Source organism: Podarcis cretensis (assembly GCF_951804945.1).
Source record: "Podarcis cretensis genome assembly, chromosome: 16".
In the NCBI taxonomy this organism is placed as follows: domain Eukaryota; kingdom Metazoa; phylum Chordata; class Lepidosauria; order Squamata; family Lacertidae; genus Podarcis; species Podarcis cretensis.
In genome coordinates, this window is record NC_137186.1 from 18525383 (window position 1) to 18552852 (window position 27470).

At 46.7% G+C, this 27470-nt stretch overlaps 2 protein-coding genes across 3 annotated transcripts in view; both read left to right on the forward strand.

The window, feature by feature from the left end:
* Window positions 1-80: 80 nt before the first annotated feature.
* On the forward strand, window positions 81-15440 carry LOC307204954 (uncharacterized protein). The gene is made up of 2 exons (XM_079957152.1): window positions 81-659; window positions 14261-15440. Exons 1-2 carry the CDS (start codon window positions 300-302, stop codon window positions 14381-14383), a joined length of 483 nt encoding a protein of 160 aa, XP_079813278.1. The 5' UTR covers window positions 81-299; the 3' UTR covers window positions 14384-15440.
* A 9038-nt stretch (window positions 15441-24478) lies between these two features.
* The window catches only part of BCAN (brevican), a 49420-nt gene continuing 46428 nt past the window's right edge, over window positions 24479-27470 (forward strand). The window contains exon 1 of one of the 2 annotated variants that reach the window (XM_079956496.1): window positions 24479-24593. The gene's annotated coding sequence lies outside the window, so the exon portion shown is untranslated. Of the gene's footprint in view, window positions 24594-25144; window positions 25490-27470 lie in introns of those variants that run through there. The other variant, XM_079956504.1, reaches the window with a different exon arrangement.

Sequence of the window (27470 nt, forward strand, 5' to 3'; positions counted from 1 at the left end):
ATCATCACAGGTCCATGCTGACCTTTGCACCCACAGAGATATCACTGAGGAGTGGGGAGTTTTGTTCTCATTTTCTTGCTGCTGGGGGTGGGTGGGTCTGGAACCAGATAAGAGAGCTTGCACAGAAAGTCCAAAGCGATGGGTTCGGGTTAGCAGCAGGAAGCTCCTCCTCTCCCTCACCCGAGGGTGAATCACCCTGCAAAAGAGGAAGGAAAAAGCACGCGCTCAGCAGACCAGCTTGCAACAGAACATCAGCTGTACCAGATTGGCAGCGCCGGCTCCAGAAGTCACACCCAGGCATGACCAACAGTAAGACGTTCCGGAGGGCCTGCTCCTTGCGGGGGTCCAACTCCCCCAGCCTCCTGGATCCTGCCTCTGGGAGCTTATGGGACCACCTGGAGGAGGCAGATCCCACCAGGCGGTCTGGAGGCGCTGCCCTCGGGGGGCACGGCCTGGTCCCCAAGAACAAGGAAGAGGCCCAGCCGAAACCTGCCTGGAGCTGGGGGAGGAGAGCCACGAGTCTGAGGGTGCGGAAGGCCAGGGGAGAGGAGGCCGTGACGATGGGAGAAGCAGCCCACTCCCTTGGCCCTGGCGACGGGCAGATGCTCATTGGGGAGGCCCATGGCAAAGCAGGCGGCAGGATGAAGAAATGTAAACAGGTGAGAAAATGTGAGGAGTCGGCCTGGCACCAAGAGGCAGCATGGTCAGGTGGAAGCCCCATGGACGGTGTCTTGCGCATGGCCCTCAGAAACTTTGAGCCTGCGCTGAGGAGGAGTCTGCTCCATTGGTTAGGGCAGAGGGCAAGGATTCAAAGGCCACATTCACACCCTACATTTAAAGCACCATGGTGCTGCTTTAAACTCTGGGAGCTATGGTTTGTTTTTGGTGTTTTTTTGTTTTTTGATAGATTTTTATTAAAATTTTAAAGGTTACATGAGTAATAAAAAAATAACAGCAGAAAAACACCCAATTAAACAAACAAAAAAAGCAAAACAATACATAAAAATACATATCTTTTTTCTTTGATGGGAGCTATGGTTTGTTAAGGGTGCTAAAAGCATAGGAGCTAACTCCTAGGGGCCAAGGGATCTTCAGGGGGGCATAAAATATTTGAGGGGGGGTCGCTCCCTCCCCAGTTGATGGCCATTGCCATTCAAATGGTGTCATGTGACCAATTATGCAGGGCGTGGCTTACCCCTTTTATGAAGATCACCTGCTCTGAGACCCCACAGCTAATTCTCCTCTGGCCTCCTGCTGGCCCAAGTAGGACCAATTCAACCAGCTAGCCCTGGGGATTATTTAATGCTTATTTCCCCTAAATTGATTTTTGAATTTTGAATTTTATTGTTGTTCATGTTTTTATACTGTATTTTATGCTGTTTTTATAATTAAGTGTTCTAAATTTGTTGCTAGCTGCTCTGAGCCCGGTTTTTGAACCGGGGAGGCGGGGTATAAATAAAAAAATATTATTATTATTACCCATCCCCCTAATATTCAAGTTGGCTGTCATTAGGAGACCCCTATTCCCCTCAGTTCACGGGGACCTCTGGGAATTGTAGCTCTTTGAGGGGAAGAGGGTGTCCCCTAACAACTCGCTGCACCATCAGCCAACTACATCTCCCAGGATATATATTTTTGGGTGGGGAGTGGTTGGAATCAATGACTGATTAAACTGCTTTTAATGGATGGTGTGAATGTGGCCTCAATGCATTTAGCACTGCCAACAGTAAAACAAGCATAGCAGCCCTTGTGCCTATGCCAGCAGCTTGATGTGCAGAAATCCATCAGGGGAAGCTTTCCGTGGCATGGGGTGAAAACTGTGTCGCACATTCCACCAGACTCTGTGCTGCTTTTGCATGCAAGGGCCCAGGAGCTAACGGAGCTTTTTCCATCTTCCGGACTGGCCCACTAGAGGGCACTGCGCAAAAAGAAACCTGGGAACTCTTCTTGAGCTGCCTGCCTAGGAGAGTCAAGGTATGCATACTATAGTTTTAAAGAACTTTGAAAACCCTACCTTCTCTCAAAGAATTCTGGGCCCTGTAGTTCTACCCGTCACAGAATTACAGTTTCCAGCAACGCTTAAGGAACTACAGCGCCCATAATTCTTTGAGTGAAACAATGTGTTTTGAATGTGGTTTAAAGGCATAGTGTGTAAACAGCCTGAAAAGCACAGATTCAAGAAGTGTTACTCTCCTCCTGTGCCTCCTCTTTGTCCCTGGGAAAACCCACTCCGTACCACTGAAACAGGAGCAACATTTCCAGCTGAAATGTGGCATGACAAATGGAAGTCTGGGTGTATCCTAACACAGTCTGGTGTTTGAAAGCTTCAGGCTTTTAACATCTCTTATTTCTGAGGGTTCTGGTGCATCAAGGCACAAGCCAAGAGCCTCACCTGGGCAGTGATTTTGCCAAACCACTCTGGGAACAGGGTGAATGTGGTTATGAATATTTTTTTATTTATTTAAGAACCATTTTCCAGAAAGATGTTGCTGTCTTCCTCCGGGAGCCACTGTCCACCCTGAACAAGCTAATTCCAGCAGAGCAAGATATAGGAACGGGGCCTGTCTATTCATCCATCTAGCTTGCTATTGCCCACTCTGGCTGGCAACAGCAGCTCTCCATGGTTTCAGGCAGGGGACATCCCTAGCACTGTAGCACCCTGCTTGTGGTTAACGCTTAGCTGGAATGAAATATTCAACGCAGCAATAGAGAAATTAAAATAGTAATTTATTTGTCAGACAAATAAATATGAGGCACAGTGGTATATGGTTACCAAGCTCTGGCCTGGCCTCTTGCCATTCTGGCCAGCACTTATATTTCCTTAATCCAGCCCCCTTGCTCCTCCTGTGGCTGCCTCTGTCCAATCAGCCTGGTTGAAATTCCTATTGGCTGTTTGCTAGAGCCAATCACAAAAGATACACCCATTTCTTTCTTGCCCTTTTATGGAAATCAAAAAGCTATATATTCTTCTATCTATAAATGACAAATAAGTAGTAATATATCTTACATGTGTCTCAACAAGGAATCTTAATTACCAGCTCACCTCTTGCCCTCCTTGCCCTATTGCCTTCCAAAACAGATAATTAATCTTGAATTTTTATCTTATGCATATGTCAAGGATTTTGAGTTCACATCAACATTGAGATCTCCTTCATTTGAAGGTTTCTAAACAAAAGGCCTGACAACCATATATCAGGAGTGCTCGATGGCGTCTCCTGTCTGGCAGGGGGGGGGGGCTGATGGCTGATGGCCCCTGTGATCTCTTCCAACTATATGAAATAAGAATCTAGCATTTCTTAAATCCTTTGCATAATTATATTTAAGCTAATATATTTAATACATAAACAACCTTTTAAAAGGAAAAGAAATCTTAAAAGGATCTTAGTTTAAGAAACAAACAGCTTTAGAAAAGATTTCCCAAAATGTTCTCTTTCTACCAGCTAGATGCTTTTTCACTGCTCTTGACCTTTTTTAACCTTAGGAAGAAGATATGGCTCATTTTACTATTTATCCACCCTTAATTTGTAGGGTCAGTGTAACCTTGGCTGTCAGCCTGTAATTCCCTTTTTACGACTTTGAGAATTGTTTTCTGCTATAAATCAGGGGGGCCCCTTGTCTAGGAGTAAAAATATCTTGCCAAGGTTTTTTAGGCAACTGGTCTTCTAAGACTGGTCTTTTAAGATACAGGCCCTGATTAAACATATAAGCTTTAATAAAAATGCAGGCTTATGATTAGATGCCTCATTCCCCCCTTTCAAGCTCAAGGACCTTCATCCCAAGTGTCCTTGATAGCTTGACCTTCATCATATTCCTGAGGTAAAGCTCTGTATAGGGCCATGATATGAGGTAGAGTTTCATTTGAAATCATCTTGCTAATTGTACTTCTAAAACATGAAATGATACATGGCACCATACATAAAACCATTATTACTACTGTCAAGAAAAACAAGCAAGACAATAGTATCCCTTTGAGTCCTGCGACATTAGGTAACCAATTGGTGAGCCATCCCATATCCCATCCTTCCCATGTTTGTACTGGGACATGTGCTATATTCTCCATCTTTGTGGCCAACACACGGATTGCCTCACCATTATCAGAAATGTTGAAGCAACAGGCATTCCCTGTCAAGTTCAAGACTCCACATAGGCCTCCCTGCCTGGCAAGTACATAATCCATTCCCATTTTCAGCTGCAAAATGGCGGCTCTACTTTCATCCAACTGTTGTGCAATAAGTCTCAAACTCTGGGCCGTTGCATTGGTTACAAGTTCCACTACTGCTTGCAATCGAATTATTCTGTTTAGATTATAAATAGGATCCCGTGCCCCTTGTATGAGCTCACCAGGATTCCATGAGGCAGGATCATAATAGGCTATAATGCGCTCTGGTGGCCAATCATCAGTACCGCTCCAACTTTGGGTACTTCCTCCTGCTATATGAGAAATGTCAGCGTTTCTTCGTGTACGCTTGGCCGAACTAGTGGGCATAATCCACATTGGTGGTAATACCCATCCCAAGAAACAAGTCCCACTCCATTTGGAAGGGAGTTTCTTGTATGCCCATTCTCCACATATCCACCACAACCATCGGGTCTGAGGTTTTTGGTACGTGGAGTGCAGAAGGCGAAATATCAAAAGGGGTAGAGAGTTCACAGTGCAGTATGTTAGATTGCCTTCTTCTGTCACAGTTATGTTCCATACCATTTTCCATGCATGAATAAAAGGAGGTGCACAGGGCAAGGTATTCCGAGTTCGATACGTAGTACCGTTTGCCCAGGTTTGACTATTCTTAATATAATCCCAAGTATAGTGGCAATGAGAAGAGCCTATCATGGTAGGATCAGCTGCATCTGATGATTTATGCACACAGAATTCCCCTTGCACAGGTATAACTCGTATTGGTTTAGTTGAGTTCCATCCGGGGAAATTCTGTACTTCTGTTTGGTGTGGCATTTCGCTTACCATACCAATGGCATTTAATGGTATCGGTAATAAGGGCATACCTCCCTCTGAATCATCTGGCCCAAGAGAGCAAACAAGGCAATTAGTCCTATTTGCAACATTGGCTACCATCTCAGCTAAGCCTACCCACATATTGTGGTCATGGCGGAATCCATATTTAGCAAATTTGGTCAGATTCAAGGACCCTTCCCCTTCCCAAGGGATCAGGATTAATAATAAAATCATGTTGATGTCTAGCATATGCATTCCTTCCACAAAAAATTACCTTATTGTGACAGCAAATAAATATTAGCCCCAATATAATTCCCCCAGTGACAGAAATGGGGAACCACCAAGACCAAAACATATATCCCGAGGATCCCCAATGAGTAATATCCCTTATAATTGTTCCACAAGGGGGCAGTCAATCAATTGTATAAGAGAATCTTCCCGTCCACAGTCACTGGTTCAGACGCTCCTCAAGCTTCAGGCGTGCGCAGGTCAGCCAGCTTCCAGGTTGTGGCTGCAGCAGGCCGGTCGTCTAATGTTGCCCGTGACCTAGCCCGTTCCCGGTAGGGCTAGATACAGGGGTTTTTGGAGAGAGTCAGTTTTAAAGGATTAGAGGGGTCACCTTTGCACGTCCAACTGCCTTCGGACTTCTTCAAACGAGAGTGATGAATCCAGGGGGTCACCTCAGCTACCTTCACCGCTGTTGGAGTAGAGAGCAAGACGGTGTAAGGTCCACGCCACTTAGGTGCAAGTGGATCGCGTTTCCACTCTTTCACCCATACGCTATCGCCAGCCTGGAACTGATGAATCGGCTCGGCAATGCTGCACGGCGTGCGCTCGAGGGCCCACCTGTTAAGAGAAACAAAAACACGGGAGAGAGATTGCACTTGTTCCTGTGTCACATGGTCTCCTATTTGTTTAAGGTCAGCTGGAATATCCTGAACAAAGGAGGGTGGCCTCCCATACAGGAGCTCAAAAGGTGACAACTTAAGTCTTTTTGTGGGTGCACACCGAACACGAAACAGTGTTATGGGTAACACATCTACCCATCCCAATCCCATTTCCTGGGTTAATTTTGCCAATTGGGTTTTCAGAGTCCGATTCATTCTTTCAGTTTTCCCTGAACTCTGAGGCCTATATGCTGCATGCAGTCTCCATTTCACTTGTAGGACTCGACATACTTCTTGTACTACTTGATCAATGAATGCTGGCCCATTATCACTTCCAATGCATCTAGGTAATCCAAACCTCGGGATCAATTCAGTGAGGAGTCTCTTAGTTACCTCTCATGCCTTTTCAGTTCGGGTGGGAAAAGCTTCAACCCATCCGGTAAGAGTATCTACAAACACAAGGAGATACTTGAATCCCTTAGAAGGGACCAACTCTGTGAAGTCCACAATTAGGCTTTCCATGGGGACGTATCCCACATGCTGAATTCCAGGAGGTTGTACCGGTCCCTGCCTGGGATTGTTTTTAGCACAAAGAACACATTTCTGTGAAATGCAAGTTGCTAATTGTGATAGATTAATAATATACAACTTCCGACTGAGACTCTCTCTGGTTGCAGTACCGCCAAGGTGAGTAGATTCATGATAATTTCTTACAATTGTGCCTGCTAGATGATGAGGTACATAAATCCTATTATCCGGCAGGATCATCCAACTGTCCTTCACAACCGCTCCTTCCTGTTCAGCCCACTTCCTCTCTTCTGGGGTATAGTGAGGTTTAACTTCTTCTGGAACTACCTCTGGTATGAGGGCTGCTATAAATCCTCCCACAGGCTTTTGGGCTGCCTCTCGGGCTGCTTTATCAGCAGCATGATTTCCTCTGGTTATTGGATCCCTTCCTCGTCCATGACCTTTGCAGTGCATTACAGCAATCTGTTCTGGAGCCCATACTGCTTCCAACAGGATTTCTACTTCAGGTCCATATTTCAAGGCCTTCCCGTGGGCTCCGATTAGACCTCTTTCTTTCCATAGAGCTCCATGTGCATGCAGGGTTAAGAAGGCATATTTAGAATCAGTATAGATGTTTGCCTTACATCCAGCTGCCAATTGCAGAGCTCTAGTTAAACCTATAAGTTCAGCTTTTTGTGCTGAGGTGCCAGCAGGCAAAGCTTCAGCTTCCACAACTTCCTCATTAGTGACCACAGCATATCCTGCTCGTCTGGCACCTTCATGCAGGTAACTGCTACCATCAGTATAATATACAACATCTGGATTTTTCAATGGCTCATCTTTCAGATCGGGTCTACTGGAATAAACTTCATCCATTATTTGGAGACAATCATGTGATTCTTCATCATCTACCTCTGGTAGGGGCAGCAAAGTCGCTGGATTGAGCATATTCACTACTCGTAGATGAATTCTGGGATTTTCACACAATAGGCCTTGGTATCTAGCCATCCTTGGGTTCGTTAGCCAATAACTACCCTTATATTCCATGAGTGTCAGAACAGCATGAGGTACATTCACATACATCGTCTGGCCAAAGGTAAATTTATCAGCTTCTTTGACAAGGCTTGCAGTGGCCGCTACTGCCCTTAGGCATGGAGGCCATCCTTTTGCTACTGAGTCCAATTGTTTAGACAAATAAGCTACTGGACGGTTCCAACTTCCTAATCTCTGGGTCAGGACTGCCGCTGCAATCCCATTCTGTTCATGTACATACAGCTGAAAGGGTTTTTCCGAATTAGGCAATCCAAGGGCTGGGGCCTCCATAAGTCGTTGTTTGATAACTAAAAAGGCTTGTTTCTGCTCAGGTCCCCATACAAATGGGTCCTTTTCTGCACCTCGAGTGCTTTCATGTAAGGGCTTGGCCAGACTGCTGAAATCAGGTATCCATAGTCTACAAAACCCTGCTGTTCCCAGGAATCCTCTAAGTTGTTTTCTTGTGGTAGGTTCCTTGATAAGGCAAATAGCTTCTTTCCTCTCTGGTCTCAATGCTCGTTGGTGTGAGATGTCAAAGCCCAAATATTTGACCTTTTCTAAACATAACTGTGCCTTTTTCTGGGAAACTCGGTAGCCAGCTTCCCAGAGCAAGTGGAGCAGTTCCTCTGTCCCTTCTTTACAGGTATCAAAATCCTTTGCCGCTAGTATAAGATCATCCACATATTGCAGAACCACCTTTTCTCCCGGTATTGAGGGGTAACTTGTTAGATCCTTCGCCAAGGCAGTGCCAAATAAAGTTGGGGAATTTTTGAATCCCTGGGGCAATCTTGTCCAGGTTAGCTGGCCTTTTGTTCCTGTCAAAGGGTCTTCCCACTGGAAGGCAAATATAGGTTGGCTCTGTGGTGCCAGCCGGCAACAGAAGAATGCATCTTTCAAGTCCAATACAGTAAAAAATGTTGCTTCTGGTGGGATCAAACTCAGCAAGGTATATGGGTTTGGTACATTTGGGTGCAACGTCTCGATAGCCTGGTTTACGAGCCTCAAGTCCTGTACTGGCCTGTATTCATCTGTCCCAGGTTTTCGAACAGGCAAAAGGGGTGTGTTCCATTCTGATTGGCAGGGCTTAAGCAGACCATATTTTAATAGGCGGTCCAAATGTTTCTGGATGCCCTCTGCTGCTCGCCGGGGTAAGGGATATTGCTTTACAGATACAGGGGTAGCCATAGGTTTTAGGGTTACTACAATTGGAGCTATATTCTTAGCCATTCCTGGTGGGCTATTTTCGGCCCATACTCCTGGTGGCACCTGTAGAGTTCGGAGGAGCTTGTTTAATTCTGTATCTAATGTGGGTTGGACTTGCAAGGCTGACATTAGGCGCCATGATTGTTCCTTAGGTACTGAGAGGGTAATTATTCCTGCTGCTTTTGATGTCAGTTTCATTTCTGGACCTCGAGGAGTGAAGGTGATTTGGGCCTGCAATTTGGACAGCATATCTCTGCCTAAGAGAGGTATTGGACACTCAGGTATATACAAAAACTGATGGGTTAAACGATGTCCCCCAATCTGGCATTCCAAAGGTTGGAGGAAAGATCTCTTAGCTGACTGTCCAGTGGCACTTTTAATGACTACACTTTTGGATGCTTTTTTCTGCAATAGTTCTGGGAGTACTGAGTATTCAGCCCCAGTATCAATCATAAAGTCTATTAAATGGCTCCCTAATTGAATCGTGACCGTGGGCTCCTGGAAGCCTAACTTTATGGAGTCTGGTCGTTCCTAGTCTTGGGTAAAATCCTCTTCTGCCAGTCCAATGAAATTGTCTCTACTCCGTCCTTGTCCAGGTCTCTGATATCTTCCATCTCGGATCATTCCCCGTCCCCGTCCCTGGTTTCTTGGGCCGGAGCCTGGGCCTGGGCCTGGACCTGGGCGTACTTCTTCCAACCTCAAGGGTTCAGGACACTCCCGCTTCCAGTGACCCTCCTTCTTGCAATTTGCACATTGATTCCTTCCCAGTGGTGGATTCTTTCCCCGTCCTCTCCCTCCATTTAAGGGGCGGTAGTCTTGCTTCACTGCTGTGGCTAGCATTACCATCTTTTCCTTCTGCCACTTCTTCTTCTCTTGTTTCTCAGCCTCAACCCTATTCCGATAAACTCGGCGTGCAATGGCCATAATTTGGCTCATCAGCATCCCTTCCCATCCTTCTGATTTCTGAATTTTCTTACGAATGTCAGAAGCGCACTGGGCCACAAATGTAGCAGTAATCATTCTGCTGTTTTCAGGGGCTTCAGGGTCAAAAGGAGTCCATATACGATAGGCTTCCTGCAGCCTCTCTAAAAAGTCTCCCGGACTCTCATTTGGTTTCTGTTCTACTTCTGAGACTTTAGACATATTAGTGGGCTTCTGGCATGCCCTGCGGATACCTTGCACAAGTGTCTGGCGGTAGGTGGTAAGTCTGGCCAGGTGAATTGCATTGTTTGGATCCCAATTAGGATCTTCCAAGGGAAAGTTGTCCTGAAGATGACGATCAATATTAAAAATATTTCCCACTCTGGCCTGCTCACGCAAATATATCTGTGCCTTTTCAATTATGTCTCTCCTTTCCTCAGTGGTGAAAAGAGTATTTAGGAGCTGGCGACAATCTGTCCAAGTAGGACTATGAGTATTTACTATTGAAGTCACCAAGTCCATCATAGCCTGAGGTTTTTCTGCGAAAGATGGGGTGTGTGTTTTCCAATTCATCAGATCCGTAGTCGTGAATGGAATATATTGCAGGGTCGAAGTTCGAGGTGGCCGTGGTCCGGGTTGCCCGTTAACCAGCACAGGCTCCTCAAGTGCATCAAATACTCTTCTAAGAGGGGCTACTACGTGACCTTTTTCTTCACTTTGCTCTAGGGGCCTCAAATCATAGGGGATAGTATTTGTCCCAAGGCGTTCTTTTAGCAGCTTTATACGCCTGGCTGTATTGCTTGCTGACCGATCAAGGTCTCCCTGTAACTTCTGTAATATTTCTCTAGGACTTGGATGTACAGGGGTTTGGGGTAGGCAATCAGTTGTTCCACTAAAGGAGACTGTAGATGGAGGTCTATTAGGAGTCACAGGTGGAATAACCACTTCTGCTTGGGCTTTATTATAGGACTCCAATGCCTCCTGAAGATATTTATCATAATCTATCAAGGAATCAAGCTCTGTGACTCCACCCCCATTATTCATTCCAGTTTCTTGCCTTGGAGTTACAACTGGTGGAGTGTTTGGATTAGGCTCCCTTCGATGTGGAGCATAGGGTGGAGGTGGAAGCACCTCTTCCTCTGGTCCCTCAAAAATGGGTTTGAGTTTATTTGGCAAGATTCCTTTCCTAGCTTCGGCTTTTACAGCCAATAATTTGCATCGTTTGACTTTGCATTCCCTTATCCATGGAGGATTTTTATTTAATGTGCTCAGCCAAGAATCTATATATGAAAATTGTTCTGGGCACCCTCCAGTTTCTTTGGTGATATCAGACCAAAGTTTGCTTACTAAATTTATATCAAAGGTTCCCTGAGATGGCCATCCAGTATTGTATTTCGGCCATTCTAATTCACATAACGTTCTCAAGCGCTCTGGCGTCATTTTGACTCCATATGCCCCTGAGAAGGCTTTCTTAAAATTATTTAACATACATTCAAGAGGTGTATTTCCCCCCTTTGAACCCCCAACTCCCATTGTATGGCCCTGTGAAGTATCCACTCAGTCACACATACACACGCTTTGTGAGATTCCTTGCCCAGATGGAGTCGCCTCACTGGGAACCAAAGTACTACTCACTCCACACTCAGGTCAGCTACAAATTGCTCTGTACTTTCTCACACATACAATGCGCTGGATACTTCACCACACTCTACCTCCCAACCTTTCCCTACACCAGATCACCATCTGATGTACCCAGCCACCTAGCGTACTCAGTTCCCCCTTACTGAGACGCAGAAGTTTGATCAAGACTTCTCTTCCTCCCAATTAATTGGAGGGCCAAAACCCCTTTGTGCACTTACCCTTGGCTGGTTCCCCCCGGTCCGTCGCCGCCAGTGAGCAGGGTATCAGACAGACGAGTCTTCTGCGTTCCCCTGGAAAAATTTTCCAGTGCGCGCTGGGTAAGCAGTTTAGAGGTCCTCTCTCTTGTACCCTGCCCAGTAGGGCGAAGGGGCTGCGTTCCAGCAGACCACTTATCCGAGTCACAGAGGCACCATAAAATGTAGCACCCTGCTTGTGGTTAACGCTTAGCTGGAATGAAATATTCAACGCAGCAATAGAGAAATTAAAATAGTAATTTATTTGTCAGACAAATAATTATGAGGCACAGTGGTATATGGTTACCAAGCTCTGGCCTGGCCTCTTGCCATTCTGGCCAGCACTTATATTTCCTTAATCCAGCCCCCTTGCTCCTCCTGTGGCTGCCTCTGTCCAATCAGCCTGGTTGAAATTCCTATTGGCTGTTTGCTAGAGCCAATCACAAAAGATACACCCATTTCCTTCTTGCCCTTTTATGGAAATCAAAAAGCTATATATTCTTCTATCTATAAATGACAAATAAGTAGTAATATATCTTACATGTGTCTCAACAAGGAATCTTAATTACCAGCTCACCTCTTGCCCTCCTTGCCCTATTGCCTTCCAAAACAGATAATTAATCTTGAATTTTTATCTTATGCATATGTCAAGGATTTTGAGTTCACATCAACATTGAGATCTCCTTCATTTGAAGGTTTCTAAACAAAAGGCCTGACAACCATATATCAGGAGTGCTCGATGGCGTCTCCTGTCTGGCAAGGGGGGGGGGCTGATGGCTGATGGCCCCTGTGATCTCTTCCAACTATATGAAATAAGAATCTAGCATTTCTTAAATCCTTTGCATAATTATATTTAAGCTAATATATTTAATACATAAACAACCTTTTAAAAGGAAAAGAAATCTTAAAAGGATCTTAGTTTAAGAAACAAACAGCTTTAGAAAAGATTTCCCAAAATGTTCTCTTTCTACCAGCTAGATGCTTTTTCACTGCTCTTGACCCTTTTTAACCTTAGGAAGAAGATATGGCTCATTTTACTATTTATCCACCCTTAATTTGTAGGGTCAGTGTAACCTTGGCTGTCAGCCTGTAATTCCCTTTTTACGACTTTGAGAATTGTTTTCTGCTATAAATCAGGGGGGCCCCTTGTCTAGGAGTAAAAATATCTTGCCAAGGTTTTTTAGGCAACTGGTCTTCTAAGACTGGTCTTTTAAGATACAGGCCCTGATTAAACATATAAGCTTTAATAAAAATGCAGGCTTATGATTAGATGCCTCAGCACTACCTGGAGACACCATTAGGGATTGAACTCAGGACCTTCTGCATCCCAGGGCGATGCTGAGCTGCAGCCCCTCCTCTTCCAGAGAAAGGCCTCTTAACTGAGCTGAAGAACTTGGCTCTGAAAAGTGCTTCCCAGGAACTGGGAGTGTAGGGCTGGGCGATATCGGAATATATGACCAGCTAAGCACAGCGAAAAGATCATGAAACCGATATGATTTGGACTTCAAACCTGTTTCGGACAATAACATTGCCCAGCTCTATGGGAGGCAGGGAGGGAAATCTCAATCAGACACAAGATTGACACATGAAGTCCACATATCTATCATCAGTAGCTCTTTTAGGGCCAGCAGAGTGCAGAAAAAACACCCCACGGTGGTTAAAAACACTACTTCCTGCAGGCAAGAGGTTGTCTTTTCAGACACGTAACACACCCACATGCGCTGGAGCAATGTGGGGCGCTTCCCTTGCATTTGATCCAGAAGCTGCAGTTGGTGCAGAATGCTACAGCACAATTGCTGACCAGAGTGAGACCCTGCCAGCATGTAATATCTGGGATCAGAGACCTGCACTGGTTGCCGATGTGCTACCAGGTGCAGCTATTTGTATATAAAGCCCTTAAGAACTTGGGACCAGTTTCTCTCAGATTGTCATGCCCCATATGCACCCACTCGGCTGCTTCAACAGGCGGAACCAGCACTGATGCAGGCGTTACATAATACTCGTCCAGCGTTTTTAAGGAATTTATCCTTAAAATTAATAGAAGTGGAATATAAAAAGGGAGGTGTGAGGAGGTCGCGGAAATAAGTGAATGAAAGATAAGATATTGAAATTATTTGAAACTGTGTTTGTTTTGTTTTGTTAGTTTAATGTTAGTGTTTTGTTAGTGTAATGTAGTGGTTTTTTTGGGTTTTTTTGTATTGTATTGTATTGTATTGTATTGTATTGTATTGTATTGTATTGTATTGTATTGTATTGTATGGTTTTTATTTTTTGTAGTGTTTAAATTGTTGGAAAAGGTAATAATTTTTTTTTTTTAAAAAAGGAATTTATCCTTTAGTGTAGCAGTACCCAGTCATTGGAACTCACTGACTATTGACATCAGGCAGGGGCCTTCTCTGTATCCTGTTTGGCGCCTGATAGAAACATTTTAGCAGTGTGGCTGGGGAAACCCACCGGATGGGCAGGGTATAAATAATAAATTGTTGTTTTGTTTTTGTGTAGTCTAGCCTGCCCAGATACATAGAATGCTGACGTGTGGTTTTAGCTTTCCTTTGATTTTAACTATTTTCTGAATGTTTTATACAGATTGTTTTTTATTGACGATTGCATTATTTTATTCTTTAAATTACTTTGTGTTGTCGTCCCCCTTGCAATAGAGAGGTATAGAAATGTTATGAAATGAATAGACTACAAGGTGACTGTAAAACAGGGCCTTTAATTTCCTGGCATAGCTTTTTCTTCTTGGCCAGACTTTGTAAGGAAGCAGCTGGGCCTCCCCACAAGCCACCTCCCATCTGGCTGCCCGATGCAGGGCTAGATAACGTATCCAGATTTGAAGACCTCCACCCTCTAACTCTCCTTCTTTGCTCCCTGCCCCTCCGCAGCAGGTAAATCGTGCTCTTCGGGAAAGCTGGGAGACCTTCCTGACCAACGTGTACAGCTTAACGTTGAGCCGCCCGACCAGCAGACCCACTGCGGATGAAGCCCAGGCGGTGGGGACACCGTGAAGGAAAAGACTCCCCTGGACTAAGCATGGACTCAGGGAAGGATGCTGAACTGACTCAGGCGGCACCAGGGCTTCTCCCTCTTGGACCCTTTCGGCCGCAACTTCCGTGGGTTGCTGGCAATGTGGCAGGTGCCTTGGAAGGACTTCTTTGCCAGACCTGGGCATTATTCCTGGGCTTCTCTACTGGACTCCTTATTCAGCATTCATTTAGCTGTGATTCCTGCAGGGGGGTTGGACTAGATTAACTTTGAGGGCTTTAGCTGCTAGTGGAAAGGTGTTATCCAGACAGGACGTCTCTGCTGCTGGACAGCAGGTCTACCCATTAAGAAACAACAGAAGGGTAGACATGGTATCTGATTTTTTTCAGAGGCCAGATCTACCCAACTCAGTAGATATGGTGCCCAGGCCTCAGTGCCACCCACTCTCCAGATAAATCAGAACTACAGTGGTACCTCGGGTTACAGACGCTTCAGGTTACAGACTCCGCTAACCCAGAAATAGTACCTCGGGTTAAAAACTTTGCTTCAGGATGAGAACAGAAATCGTGCAGCAGCAGTGCAGCAGCAGCGGGAAGCCCCATTAGCTAAAGCGGGGCTTCAGGTTAAGAACAGTTTCAGGTTAAAAACGGACCTCCAGAACGAATTAAGCTCTTAACCCGAGGTACCACTGTAGTGAAAACCTGTTCTCTGATGTATATACATACCTTTCCACTCCCTGAAAAATTCCTAGGGACCCCCCTTCTCCCCACCCTCCAGAGAGTCCCACAATTGTCCTCCTCTCTAGTTTTCTGGCCACTTTCCACCCTGACACTCCTTGGCACGGGAACATGCCTGGCAGCTGTCCACCAGACATCTCAAACTAGTTGCCTCCTCTCCTGGCTTGGATTCTGCACCTGCCATGACTTGCATCACGTTAGCTAATTCAGATAGATAGCAAATACCTTTGCCTCCTGGGGAGTGAAGGGTTTGCGGAAGGAGACATACAATGGGATATGAACACACCCGGTGGTGACCCAAAGTGTTGCTGAAAGCCAATAAACCCAGACCCCACCTCTGCTTGGTCTCTTGTAAAACGTTCCTCCTTTTTAGGCCTTGGGTATGTTCTTGTGGAAAGGTGGGGTGTATAAATGTAATCGATAATAAGCTTGATTGCATCCTGATTTGACTACTGCAATGTATTGTATGAAGGGCTGCCCATGAAGACTTCTCCTTCTTCGGAATTCAGCAGCCATTCTGCCCAGAAATGGAGCAGCAGCCAGTGACTCTGGCATAAGGTTGGGAGTTGCAAGTTCCCTATAACTGGCGCCAGCCAACCATCTGGTTGCAGCACTCTGAACCAACCAACAGTTTGCAAGACCTCCTCAGAGGTAGCCCCACATAGAGCATGTTGCAGGAATCTCAACAAGGTCCCTAAGTAAGGTCTGTATCACCATGGCCACATCTGACACCCCAGGAACAGGCAGGGTTGGTGCACCAGCCTCAGGTGTGCAAACACAGGTCTGGGCTTTCCTGCTATGTATCTAAGTGGGTTTGGTTTTGGTTTTGTTCCAGTGCTTTGCCCAACAAAACCTGCATTTTACCACTGTATTGGAGCAAACAGCAATCAGGTTTCCATGAACTGCTGTTTGCTCCGATTCAGTGGTAAAATGTGGGTTTTCCTGGGGAAAATGCTGGGACAAAAAAAAGCACTAGGAAACAGACAAGAAAAGCCCAGATCTGTGGCTAGAAAGCATGGAGTAAAGGTGAGTGTGGAAAAGGCCTATGATTCAGCTGTTAGGAACAGGCAAATTTGTCAATTTTGACATCCCAGTTTTTGTTTTTAATCTTATTTATTTCATAAAGTTTATATACCACTTGATTGTAAAAACAAACAAACTCTCAAAGTGGTTTACAGAAAGAAAGAAAGAAAGAAAGAAAGAAAGAAAGAAAGAAAGAAAGAAAGAAAGAAAGAAAGAAAGAAATTATCAAAAAAATGTTAAAAGCAGCTGTTTAAAATATTCAAAAAATGATTTAAATCAGTGATAAGCTAAAAACAGATTAACACACGTAAGCATTCTAGGCATCTGGGTAAAGCTTGTCTAAACAAAAAATGTGTTTAGCAGGCATAGAACAAAGTACAGCGGAGGCCCTGCCTGATCTCAAGAGGCAAGGAGTTCCAAAGGGTGAGTGCTACCACACTAGAAGATCGAGTTCTTGCATTCAGTTTGCCCCATCTCCAAACTGGCATGAATTTTCCTGTGTCGTTCATCTAAGTTAGGCATTTATTTACATAATTTGGCCTCATGTGTGCATTTTCCCAAGCCATTTTGACTAACAGGCTGCACGTTATTGTCAGTCTTCCCCCATTCATTTTTCAGTGCATAGCCCCCTAAAATGCACTTTGGGCAGTGGTGAAGAAGAAGAAGAGAAGAGTTTGGATTTGATATCCCGCTTTATCACTACCTGAAGGAGTCTCAAAGCAGCTAACATTCTCCTTTCCCTTCCTCCCCCACAACAAACACTCTGTGAGGTGAGTGAGGCTGAGAGACTTCCGAGAAGTGCGACTGGCCTAAGGTCACCCAGCAACTGCATGTGGAGGAGCGGAGACACGAACCCGGTTCCCCAGATTACGAGACTACTGCTCTTAACCACTACACCACACTGGCTCTCACTGGTGGGTGGAGAACTGCAATGCAAAATTCAGAGGGCAGCTGCATTTTAGCTCTCGTATTGATTTTGGAACTGCAAAGGGTTCATATTGATGTGTGGTCGGTTTGCAACAAGATGCAAACGCAACTCATTCCCCTATCCTTCAGTGCATGTCATGTCGGGTGGGGGTGGGGATCCGCCGGATACGGGATGCTCCGTTGCTTGGAGGAAAAAGGAAGATGCCAGTCACCTAAGTGTCCCTTATAGACCTGCCTTTCACTGGAGTTGTGGTGTCATCTTTTCCAAAAGGGAGTAGCAAGTGGCTGACATGCCAAAAGGCCACCCTGTGGAAGTTGGCCCTCTGTCTTGAGCATGAGAAGAATGTGGTGGCTACGTGGCGCTTAGCAGGATCTCAGTAAAAAGATGAGAGCCCCCTGCCACCCGCCTCTCCATCCAGGCCTTTGTCCAAGCCAATCATCTCGCCATATCAGGCACTCCTTTCAGCTGGCTTTGAAAGCCCCATTCAGCTCCAGGCAGTAGGACGGGCCCTAAACCATCTGCGGCTTGGGCAGAGGGGACAACTGCTGAGCTGGCTGCCTTAGAGTGAGAGATGCCAGGGAGCAGGGTGGGGTTGGGGGCCAGGGTTTTGGAACGCAAAGGCTGCTTTAATAATACAAGAGGCTTCTCAAAGCCCCCAAGTCACACGCTGGTGACCCCATGACCGCAGAGAAGCCAGAGCATCGTGTAAGGAAGCCTCGCTTTTGCCCACTGAAGGGAGACTTGCAGCATTGTTCGGATTGAGGTCCCAGATGTGCCGCAAGTCACGACTCTCGATTCGCGCCTGAGCTCTGAGGGTGGATTTATGAGCAGAGAGAGGCAGAGTCTTTCTTGCTGTAGCGCCTCAGTTGGGCCCGTTCTATTATTTCACAGGGGTGAGGGCCACCCTAAGACATTTTGCCGCCTGAAGCAAAGGACAATGTGGGGTTCCCCTCTCCGCTCCAGGCTCAGGAGTTGACTGGACTGGCTGTTGAATATTAGGTCAACACTCAAGGAAACATCCTCCACTGTAGGGCGAGGTATGTGACATACGGGCACCTCACTGCCACCCCTCAGCATCTGCTGCCTGAGGCAGCTACCTTACTCTGCCTAATATAAGGGCTGGCCCTGCAGGGGATGGAAACATGTTTGTACCATCCCTGCCTTCACATTAATAATTATTACAATATGGGGAGGGGGAGGGGGAGGGAGCAGGGCCAGTCCTACCCTTAGGCCAAGTGAGGAACTTGCCTCAGACAGTGGATGCTGCAAGTCAAGGAAAGCATCCATGCACATACTACTGGAAAACTGCATTGCAAAAATTCAGAGAATGCAAATTTCAAAGGGTAGCCATGCTTTGGTTCTCGTATTGTTTCAAGAAAGTGCAAATTCAGTTGCTTCAGCTTCAAATGCACATTGAACCTGCATTTCACCCCTATCCATGACCAGCCATCACCAACTTGGTGCCCTCCAGATATATTCTTGGACTACAACTCCCACCAGTCTCCACCAGCACAGTCTAGGAGTTACCAGCCCTTAGTTCCCAGGCTCTGCCTTCCAGGGATCTGGTAACCAAACCCAGAGCAGAGGAGGTGTCCAGCCTGGTGGTTTCCTTTGTAGGGCCTCTCGCGTGGTCTACCAGCATGAGAATTGGGGTCCCTGGGTAGCAGCCTTACACTGCTGGTGCAACTGCTCTGCTCTGAACAGGGACCAGATGCCAACTGGCCAGGCAAGAAGCATTTGGTACTAATTGTGGTTTTGAGCCTTCCTTGCTGAGTTCGCAGTTCTGGTCTGCCTCTCCAGCTTCAGGCGTCTCACCGCAAGGACAGCCCCCCCTGCAAGTGAGCTCATGTGCTAAACGCAGGCCCTGGTGAGGTCAGGCTGGGGTTGGCTTGGGAGAGCTCCAGGTTGCTGAGGAGAGAATCAGAGACTGATTTGGGAGGAGGAAGAGGAAGATGCCACGTCTATGTGGCCATGTCCCTGCTCTTGTTCGGTTCTGCTCTTGTGTTTTGCATGCATCTGGATTCCAAAGCCTTCATGGTCACAGAGACAGTATGGTATAGTTAGAGTGTCAGACAAGGACCTGGGAGAGACCTGGGTTCGAATCCCCACACGGACATGAAGCTCACGGGGTGACCTGGGGCCAGTCACTGCCTCTCAGCCTCAGCTACCTCACAGGGTTGTAGTGGGGATTAAATGTGGGGGTGGGGGTGGGGAGAACCATGTAAGCCACCTTCAGCTCCCTGAAGAAAATGCAATAATCTGGTTGACATCTGTCCGTCTTGGGAGACAATGGAGGAGTGAGCCTTCAGGGGTACAGTCAAACTGTTGCAGAGTTATAGCACCTGCTGTGGCTGTAGAGACCTATTTGGGAGAGACAGGTTTTGTTGCAGCTGGGGAAGATGAAAGCATCTGGTTTCACTGCTGCAGATGCACAGCTTCTCTCTGTGCTCCTTCTGGCAGTTGTTTCTCCTCTGGTCACGGCTATGGATGCACGACCTGTCTGCCTCCAGGCACTGCAGTTGTCTGCAAGAGGTTCCCACACATCATGGTTGATATTGCCAGCCTTCATGTCATGTTCGCAGACATCTTTATAACGCAGAGTTGGCCTGCCAACTGGCCTGGTGCCTGAAGCCAGCTCCCCGTAGAGCACGTCTTTGGGGATCCTGCCATCTTCCATTCTGTAGACATGACCCAAGCGAATGTAGACATCGCTGAGACAGGAGTGTGAACATGTAGATAGATAGATAGATAGATAGATAGATAGATAGAGGCCATGTTACCCTTTGGTTCAGAAATAAATTCTCTTAGAGCATTTTCGGATGGGTGTTTACCGTGGTCCTTCAGTTAGCAAGGTTTTCTATAGAGTCCATCCAATGTTGTCAGCATCAACTTTTAATATACATTTATTAAATTAATATTCCACTCTTCCTCCCAAATGAACCCCATTGCACGACCCCTCTTTCCACTCGATTAGCTGCCGTTCCATCAGAATTTAATCTCTTGGGAGGCAGAAATCTGCCTGTGCACTTCAATTGCTTTGTAGAAGGCCAGGTACTTTCATCTCACCTCAAAAAGGATATTGTGGAGTTGAGGAAAGTTCAGGCTAATTCTAATTCCACCAGAGCTACAGGTTAAGGCAGGCATGTCCAAAATCCGTTTCGGGGGCATTATGCGGCCCGTTGGCCGGTTTAATATCCAGCCCCTGTGGCAGTTTATTTCCTGGGGTAAAATCCTAAAAAACACCTCAACAACTCCAATGCTAAAAAAAACTCAACAACTCAACCCTAAAAAAAGGTCAACAACTCTGGTTGGCCTTCTGGTCGCCCCATGGCCCTTCACTTCGCCAAATCTGGCCCTCTTTGAAAAAAGTTTGGACACCACTGGGTTAAGGTGTTCCCTAGGCTGGGAAGAGTTCCTCAGCTCTGAGGCGTCACTCGTTCCCCAGGAAACATCCTGGAAGGACTAAAAAATGCTTCTGGGTCAAGCTGGGATTTTGCTGGAGTAAAACAGCATCCGCTCTGCTGAATGCCCAGCTTCACTACAGCCTAGCGCTGACACTTCATTTTGCTAAAATTTCAAAACTCTGTTGAATTTGGAAGGGCCTTCTGTATTGAAACATCTGAGGAATGTCATGGGAGGGCAGAAGAAGACCCATCAATACAGTATTTTATCAAGAGCAAATCTGCACTTCTCTAATCTTGACTTTGCCACCGATGGCTGTGGCAGGCACCCCACAGCCAGTTCCACCCCAGAGCTGGCTGCAATTTAGCACCGTCCTGCAAAGTGGAAACACAACATTAAGAACGGAAGCATTAAGAGTTGTAATGAACTGCAGAGGCAGCCCGAGAGGCAGTTGATTTCTCCGGATGAGTAATGAAGGCCAGCTTTTGAATTTTTTTCCGTGTTGGGAAGAGAGCCTGGTGCTGGGCATCAGGGAGGAAGCTGCCAAAAGGGACTTTGTGGAATTGGAAAGATTTGTGAACACGTCTGAGCCATGGCGGGTTCCTCCTCCTCCTCCCTTTTCTTTTGAGGGTTGCAAAAAGAATTAAGTCATTTCTGCTGTCCCAAAAAAGAAAAGAAAAAGCTTGGACAGGATCAGGGAAGATTTACAGTAAAATGAATCATCTGGAGATCTGTACCTGGCATTACACAGCACCTCCTTGTAAAGCCACATTTTGAAGAATAGGAATGCACTCCCAGTCTGCTCATTTTGATTGGGGAGAGCAGCCCCCCCCCCAAAAAAAATTAACCTTGGGGAGGGTAAAAAAAACTTCTTAATGGGCATTTTTTCCCAATACTGTTTCCTGCTCCCCTGAACCCCACACCCCAATTATGGCTGTGCAATTATTTTAAACATTTTTAATACAAAAGTAAAACTCCCCCCGGGGGACGCAGGTGGCGCTGTGGGTTAAAGCCTCAGCGCCTAGGACTTGCCGATCGAAAGGTCGGCGGTTCGAATCCCTGCGGCGGGGTGCGCTCCCGCTGCTCGGTCCCAGCGCCTGCCAACCTAGCAGTTCGAAAGCACCTCCGGGTGCAAGTAGATAAATAGGGACCGCTTACCAGCGGGAAGGTAAACGGCGTTTCCGTGTGCGGCTCTGGCTCGCCAGAGCAGCGATGTCACGCTGGCCACGTGACCCGGAAGTGTCTCCGGACAGCGCTGGCCCCTGGCCTCTTAAGTGAGATGGGCGCACAACCCCAGAGTCTGTCAAGACTGGCCCGTACGGGCAGGGGTACCTTTACCTTTTTAAAACTCCCCCCAGGAAATAAAACTTGGGTTAAAGGCTACCTTTTGCTGTGGGTCAGAGGGTGGGGTCATATCTTTCAGTTCAGGCCTGGGAGAGGAGAACATGGCTCTCCATGGGAACCAGCAGGCTGGAAGAGGGTGGGCCTCTGTGGACCAGATGAGCCACTGGCCTGATCCAGAAGGGCTTTTCCTGGATAGCTTGGTTGGTTAGAGTGTGGTGCTGACAACAACAAGGTTGCTGGTTTGATCCACATATGGGACAACTGCATATTCCTGCATTGCAGAGAGTTGGACTTGATGATGCTAAGGGTCCCTTCCACCTCTATGATTCTGTTTCGTATGTCCTTATAAAGCCGCAGTCTTGGAGTCTAATCCATGGGTAGGCAAACTAAGGCTGGGGGCTGGATCCAATAACCTTCTAAATCCGGCCCGTGGACAGTCCGAATCAGCGTGTTTTTACATGAGTAGCATGTGTGCTTTTATTTAAAATGTATCTCTGGGTTATTTGTGGAGCATAGGAATTTGTTCATTTTTCTCTCTCAAAATATAGTCCAGCCCCCTGCAAGGTCTGAGGGACAGAGGACCAGCCCCCTGCTGAAGAAGTTTGCTGAGCCCTGGTCTAATCCTACAACCAGTGGCATAGCGTGGGTTGCCAGGCCCCCCAGGGCAAGGCAAGTATCCTCAGAACCACCTGCCAATGGGCTGGAGCAAAAGGGCAACAGCTTGGCAACCTACCCAAGTGGCAGCTGTGATGCTCCATGAGCATCCAGCATGACAGAGAACAGGACAGGAGATTGGACAGGAGTGGGTATCTTCCTAAAGCCCCTACAGAGGGTGCCCTAGCAAGTGGCCATGGCCCAAGTCTTCAGTCCACCCATGTGAACAGTGGGAGATTTTGTGTGAGACGGGGAGGGTGTGCTTTTTATTTGTTGTTGATACTTTCTTTTTCTTTTTCTTTTTAAGCTTTGTGCCCCTAATCATCTTGTGCCCAGGGCCACACAACGCCAATTGCACTTCATCTGAGCAATTCATCTCCCGTCTTCCGAACCTGACTTCTTGTCAGCCTCAAGCTTACAATACTAATCTCTGGCAAATGACTTTCTCCCTCCTGATGAGGGCAGGACCCTGTTACAAAATGGGATGCTGCCCCCTGCCCCACGAACCCTTACAGTCCATAGAATCGTGCAGCAGAACACCTGCAATTTGTGCTGATACCACCCATTTTACAGATAGGTAAGAAAAGGCAGCAAGATTGGGGAGGGGGGCCTTGTGGATTCTGGTCTGCAGCCTTTGAACCATGAGAAGAAGCTGTTCTGGGAAGAGGGGCAGCTGGCTGGGGAGAAAAGCCCACTTAGCATTCTAGGCAGCACCAACCCCTCACGGGAGGTTGCTGCTGCAATAGGCTGTGTTTGACAAGAGCCAAATGAATTCAGGTCCCTTTTTCTCACACCCCACCCCCTGCTCCCTCTACTTCCTTTTAGTACTAAGTATTCATCCAGTGGCATTCTCAGAACTGCACTGGCCTCTTAAATATGTTTAAAACTGCTCCAGAAAGCCATTTTAGTTTGGTGAGGACAAGAACTAGCGAGAGAGGACTAGGGCAAGGTTTTTAAAAACTGGTCCTTTACTGCAATCACTGCAGTGAAATGTAGCAAATCTATCTGCACAGAATGAGAGAGAGAGGTGATGATTTACATGACAAAGCAGCAGCATCTTAGACTACTGTTAGCTTCTTGGCAATAGGGAGAGGACCCCACCTCCAACACAACCCCCCCCCCACCCCCCCACCCACCCCACACACAGTAGTTACCACCATTAATCTTTCCTTAGGGCTTCTGAATGCTAAAAATGAATCTCAGTCTGTACAGACACCAGAGCATCAAAATAAATCTTTGTATTCATAATTCCTACGTTGATTTCAAACCATAGTAAGCTTAACTATGGTTGAAAGGCAAACCATGGTTTAGCTTAGCGTTAGGTCTGAACCAAGGTCTGTGGTTTGTTTCCTCCAAACAAACCATGAGTGGTAAGCCAAGTACAAACCTTGGTGACAGCTTGTGGTGATCAAGAGACAATAACTGAAAAGATGTTGTTATCATTATCATCATCCTGATGGATGTATTTCCCACCCTTCCTACCAAAGCAACCCAGTACGGCCGACAGACCAGGAGTAGGGAACCTTTTTCAACTCAAGGGCCATGCTCTCTCATCCACATCTTTCCAGGGGTCGTGTGACAATGGTGGGTGGAGCAGGGGCCAAGGTGGGTGGAGCAACAAATGTGACTCTTACCTTTGTACTCCAGGCTACCCTGCAATCACCATCATCATCATCATCATCATCTTGCACACATCTCCATCTGGGCAAGCTATAGAAGCTTTATCTCAGTTCAAGAACACATTTCAGCCTGGGGGAAAGAGCTCAAGAAGGGCAGGGAGCAGAGACAATGAGGAGTGTTGTCGTTGGTGGGGGAGCGTTCTGGGGGCCAGACAGGTCTGAAGGGCCAGATCCCCCCAAAAAAAATTTTTCCCAGACCTGCGCTAGACAAACCTCAAGTGCATAAAAGAACAACCTTAACTATTTGGCGGGCGGGATGCGAGAAATATCGCGGGGGGGGGGGGAGCTCTGACCAAGCCACGCCCCCACTGGGGTCCCAGGTGGGCGGGAGGGGGCTTCCGCAGATGATCCCCACGCAGCTGTAAACCGGACATCTTCCCAAAGTGTATAGACCCACGCTTAAGGTTGAAGGTGCAGCCAGATCCCTGTGCATGCTTCATCAGAAGCAAGCCTGGTTTACTTCCAGGTAAGCGTGCCTGTAGAAGAGATTGCCGCTTTAGTCTCGGCGGTGTTTGCTCATAAAAAAGAAATCATAGAATCGCAGAGCAGAAAGGGACCCCGGCAATGCAGGAATCCTGCCCACAGCCGTCTCTAGGTGGGCTCGAACCACCAACCTTCGGGTTAGCATTGCGCCACAAGAGACCCGTGTGCCAGAAAGACCTGTGATACAGCTTTTTGGGGCGGTGGATTGGGCTCTTCCTTCTTCTTTCTACCCGCCCTCCCCATTAGCTAGCAGGGCATCAGAGGTGTAGGTTTGGATCTTGACAGTCACCCACCTTCAGAGGAACGAAATTTTAAAAATTGGCTTTTTACAGGGTATTGGTCCCAGATGGGCGGGGTATTAATAATAATAATTATTATTATTATTATTATTAAACGGCTATAAGCCTCGCTGTTTAAGGGTGCATTGGGTTGTGCGCGCACACACCCGCCCAGCCTTGTCTTTGGAGCTCCTCGCGGGCCCAGCGGGTGGTGAATTGGGCTGGCATCTGCCTCACCCTCGTGCTTCCTTTTCCTTTAAGTGGGAGGGGAAGAGAGCGCGAGCGGAGGATTCCCCTCTCTTCCTTCTGCATCAGGGCGACAGAGTGTGTGTCCTGCTGGTTCGTCCTGGCCGCCGCCGGGCTCCTTTCCACCCTTCCTCTACTTTTGGAATAAGCTGCTGCAGTTCCCAGCTCTGCATTGCTGCCCCACTGCAACACTCGCTCCGAGAGCTGGGAAGGAAAAGTTCTCTCTCCTCCATCCACCGGAGCCTCTATATAGCGCAGGCAAGAAGCCGGGCATTTATTTCATTTTGCAACGTTTGTTTTATTCTAGTTCAAACTACAGATTCCTTCTTTTTTCTTTCTTTCTCCAGTAAAACTGGTGAGTAATGAAAGTAATATTTTTTAAAAAAATAATATTAAATGATTTGTAATTTGACTCCCCCCCCCATGCAACATTAGCAGGTTTTGGGAGGGGGTCTTCCCCAAAGCCGGTGGGGTAGCATGTGGGGCAGGGGGCTTCCCCACCAGTGAAAAGCTCTTTCAAATGACAGAGGGGTTCCTTATCTCAGAAACAATTCCCCCCTTTAATCAACCCCTCTACAATCTTTATTTTAAAGGTTGTATATTGTACATTTGTCACAACCAAAATATAGGACTGGAGGATTTAGCGTAAAAATCAGCTGTGTGTCTTAATTTTATAGTGAAGGTTAGGGGAAGTTGGTGGAGTGCTGGGTTTGCCAACGTTGAGACAAACTGATGCAGTGAATGAAAAAAAATCCCTCAAACTTCTGTGACTGCAGTTCTGGCTTGTTTGCAGATCATTCATTTTCCAGAAGGGCATAACCTTGATTTGGGTGGATTATTGCGCTGCCTTAAAACAGCAGCGTGGAAGTCTTTACAGTCAGTCAGTTTATCTTTCAGGGCTCCGGGCTCCATTGGTCCTCTTTTCTCCCCCATTTCCAAATCCGAATCCCTGCCTGAAACACAGGAAGGATTTGAGTGTTCCCCTAGGTATTAATTGGCTGGCTGGATCAGGCAAAGGGCCCATCAACCCAGTATCTTGTTTCCAGCAGTGCCAAGCAAGAAGCTTCTTCTGGAAACTGTCCCAATCAGGGCAGGAAAGTGTTGGTCCTTCCCTGTCCTTGTCTGATGCATCTGGTGGGTACTCAAAGTTATACTGCTCTTAACATGGAGGTTCTACACTGCTACCCTGTGCTTCATTTTCTCTCACTAAAACTGGTAGGCTTTTAAAGTTTCTGTTGCCAAGTGTAGCCGAATTTTGGCCCTTTGTGTATTAAGCTTCTATGGCTGAATTTTAAGGCCACCATGTGAAATTAATATTTCAAAAACTAGCCAAACTAAATAGATTTTAATACAAATTCCACCTCCCAAACCCTGGACTCCCCAATCCAGAATAGTCTAAGTTGGAAAAATTAAGTTAGGATGTTGCTAGTGAGTCTTATTATTACTATTTTTACTTTTATCCCACATTTTGTACAAGGAGCTCAGTGCTTAGTGTCCATCTGCTGAGCACTCATTTTATCTTCATAACAATCCTGTGAGGCAGGCTACACTGTGAGATGGATAATTGCCCAGGGTCACCCTGTGAGATTCCTGGCAGGGCAGAGGTTTGAACCAAGATCAACTGTATTCTTGGAAGCAAAGCCCACTATGTTCAATGGGGTTTAGTCCCTGGTGTGTTTGCAACAGCCGCTTGGGTCTATCTTCTGTATATGGCACACTTCATGAGTTGTTGTTGTTGTTGTTGTTTAGTCGTTTAGTCGTGTCCGACTCTTCGTGACCCCATGGACCAGAGCACGCCAGGCACTCCTGTCTTCCACTGCCTCCCGCAGTTTGGTCAAACTCATGTTCGTAGCTTCGAGAACACTGTCCAACCATCTCGTCCTCTGTCCTCCCCTTCTCCTTGTGCCCTCCATCTTTCCCAACATCAGGGTCTTTTCCAGGGAGTCTTCTCTTCTCATGAGGTGGCCAAAGTATTGGAGCTTCAGCTTCAGGATCTGTCCTTCCAGTGAGCACTCAGAGCTGATTTCCTTAAGAATGGAGAAGTTTGATCTTCTTGCAGTCCATGGGACTCTCAAGAGTCTCCTCCAGCACCATAATTCAAAAGCATCAATTCTTTGGCAATCAGCCTTCTTTATGGTCCAGCTCTCACTTCCATACATCACTACTGGGAAAACCATAGCTTGAACTATACGGACCTTTGTTGGCAAGGTGATGTCTCTTCATGAGTTACTTTTCTCTAACCCCTCCCTCTCAAAATTAGATTTAAGCTCTAGAGTTTACTCATAAGTCAACTCTTGCAGGTCACCTAGTGATGACTAAGCACAGTTTAATTGGCA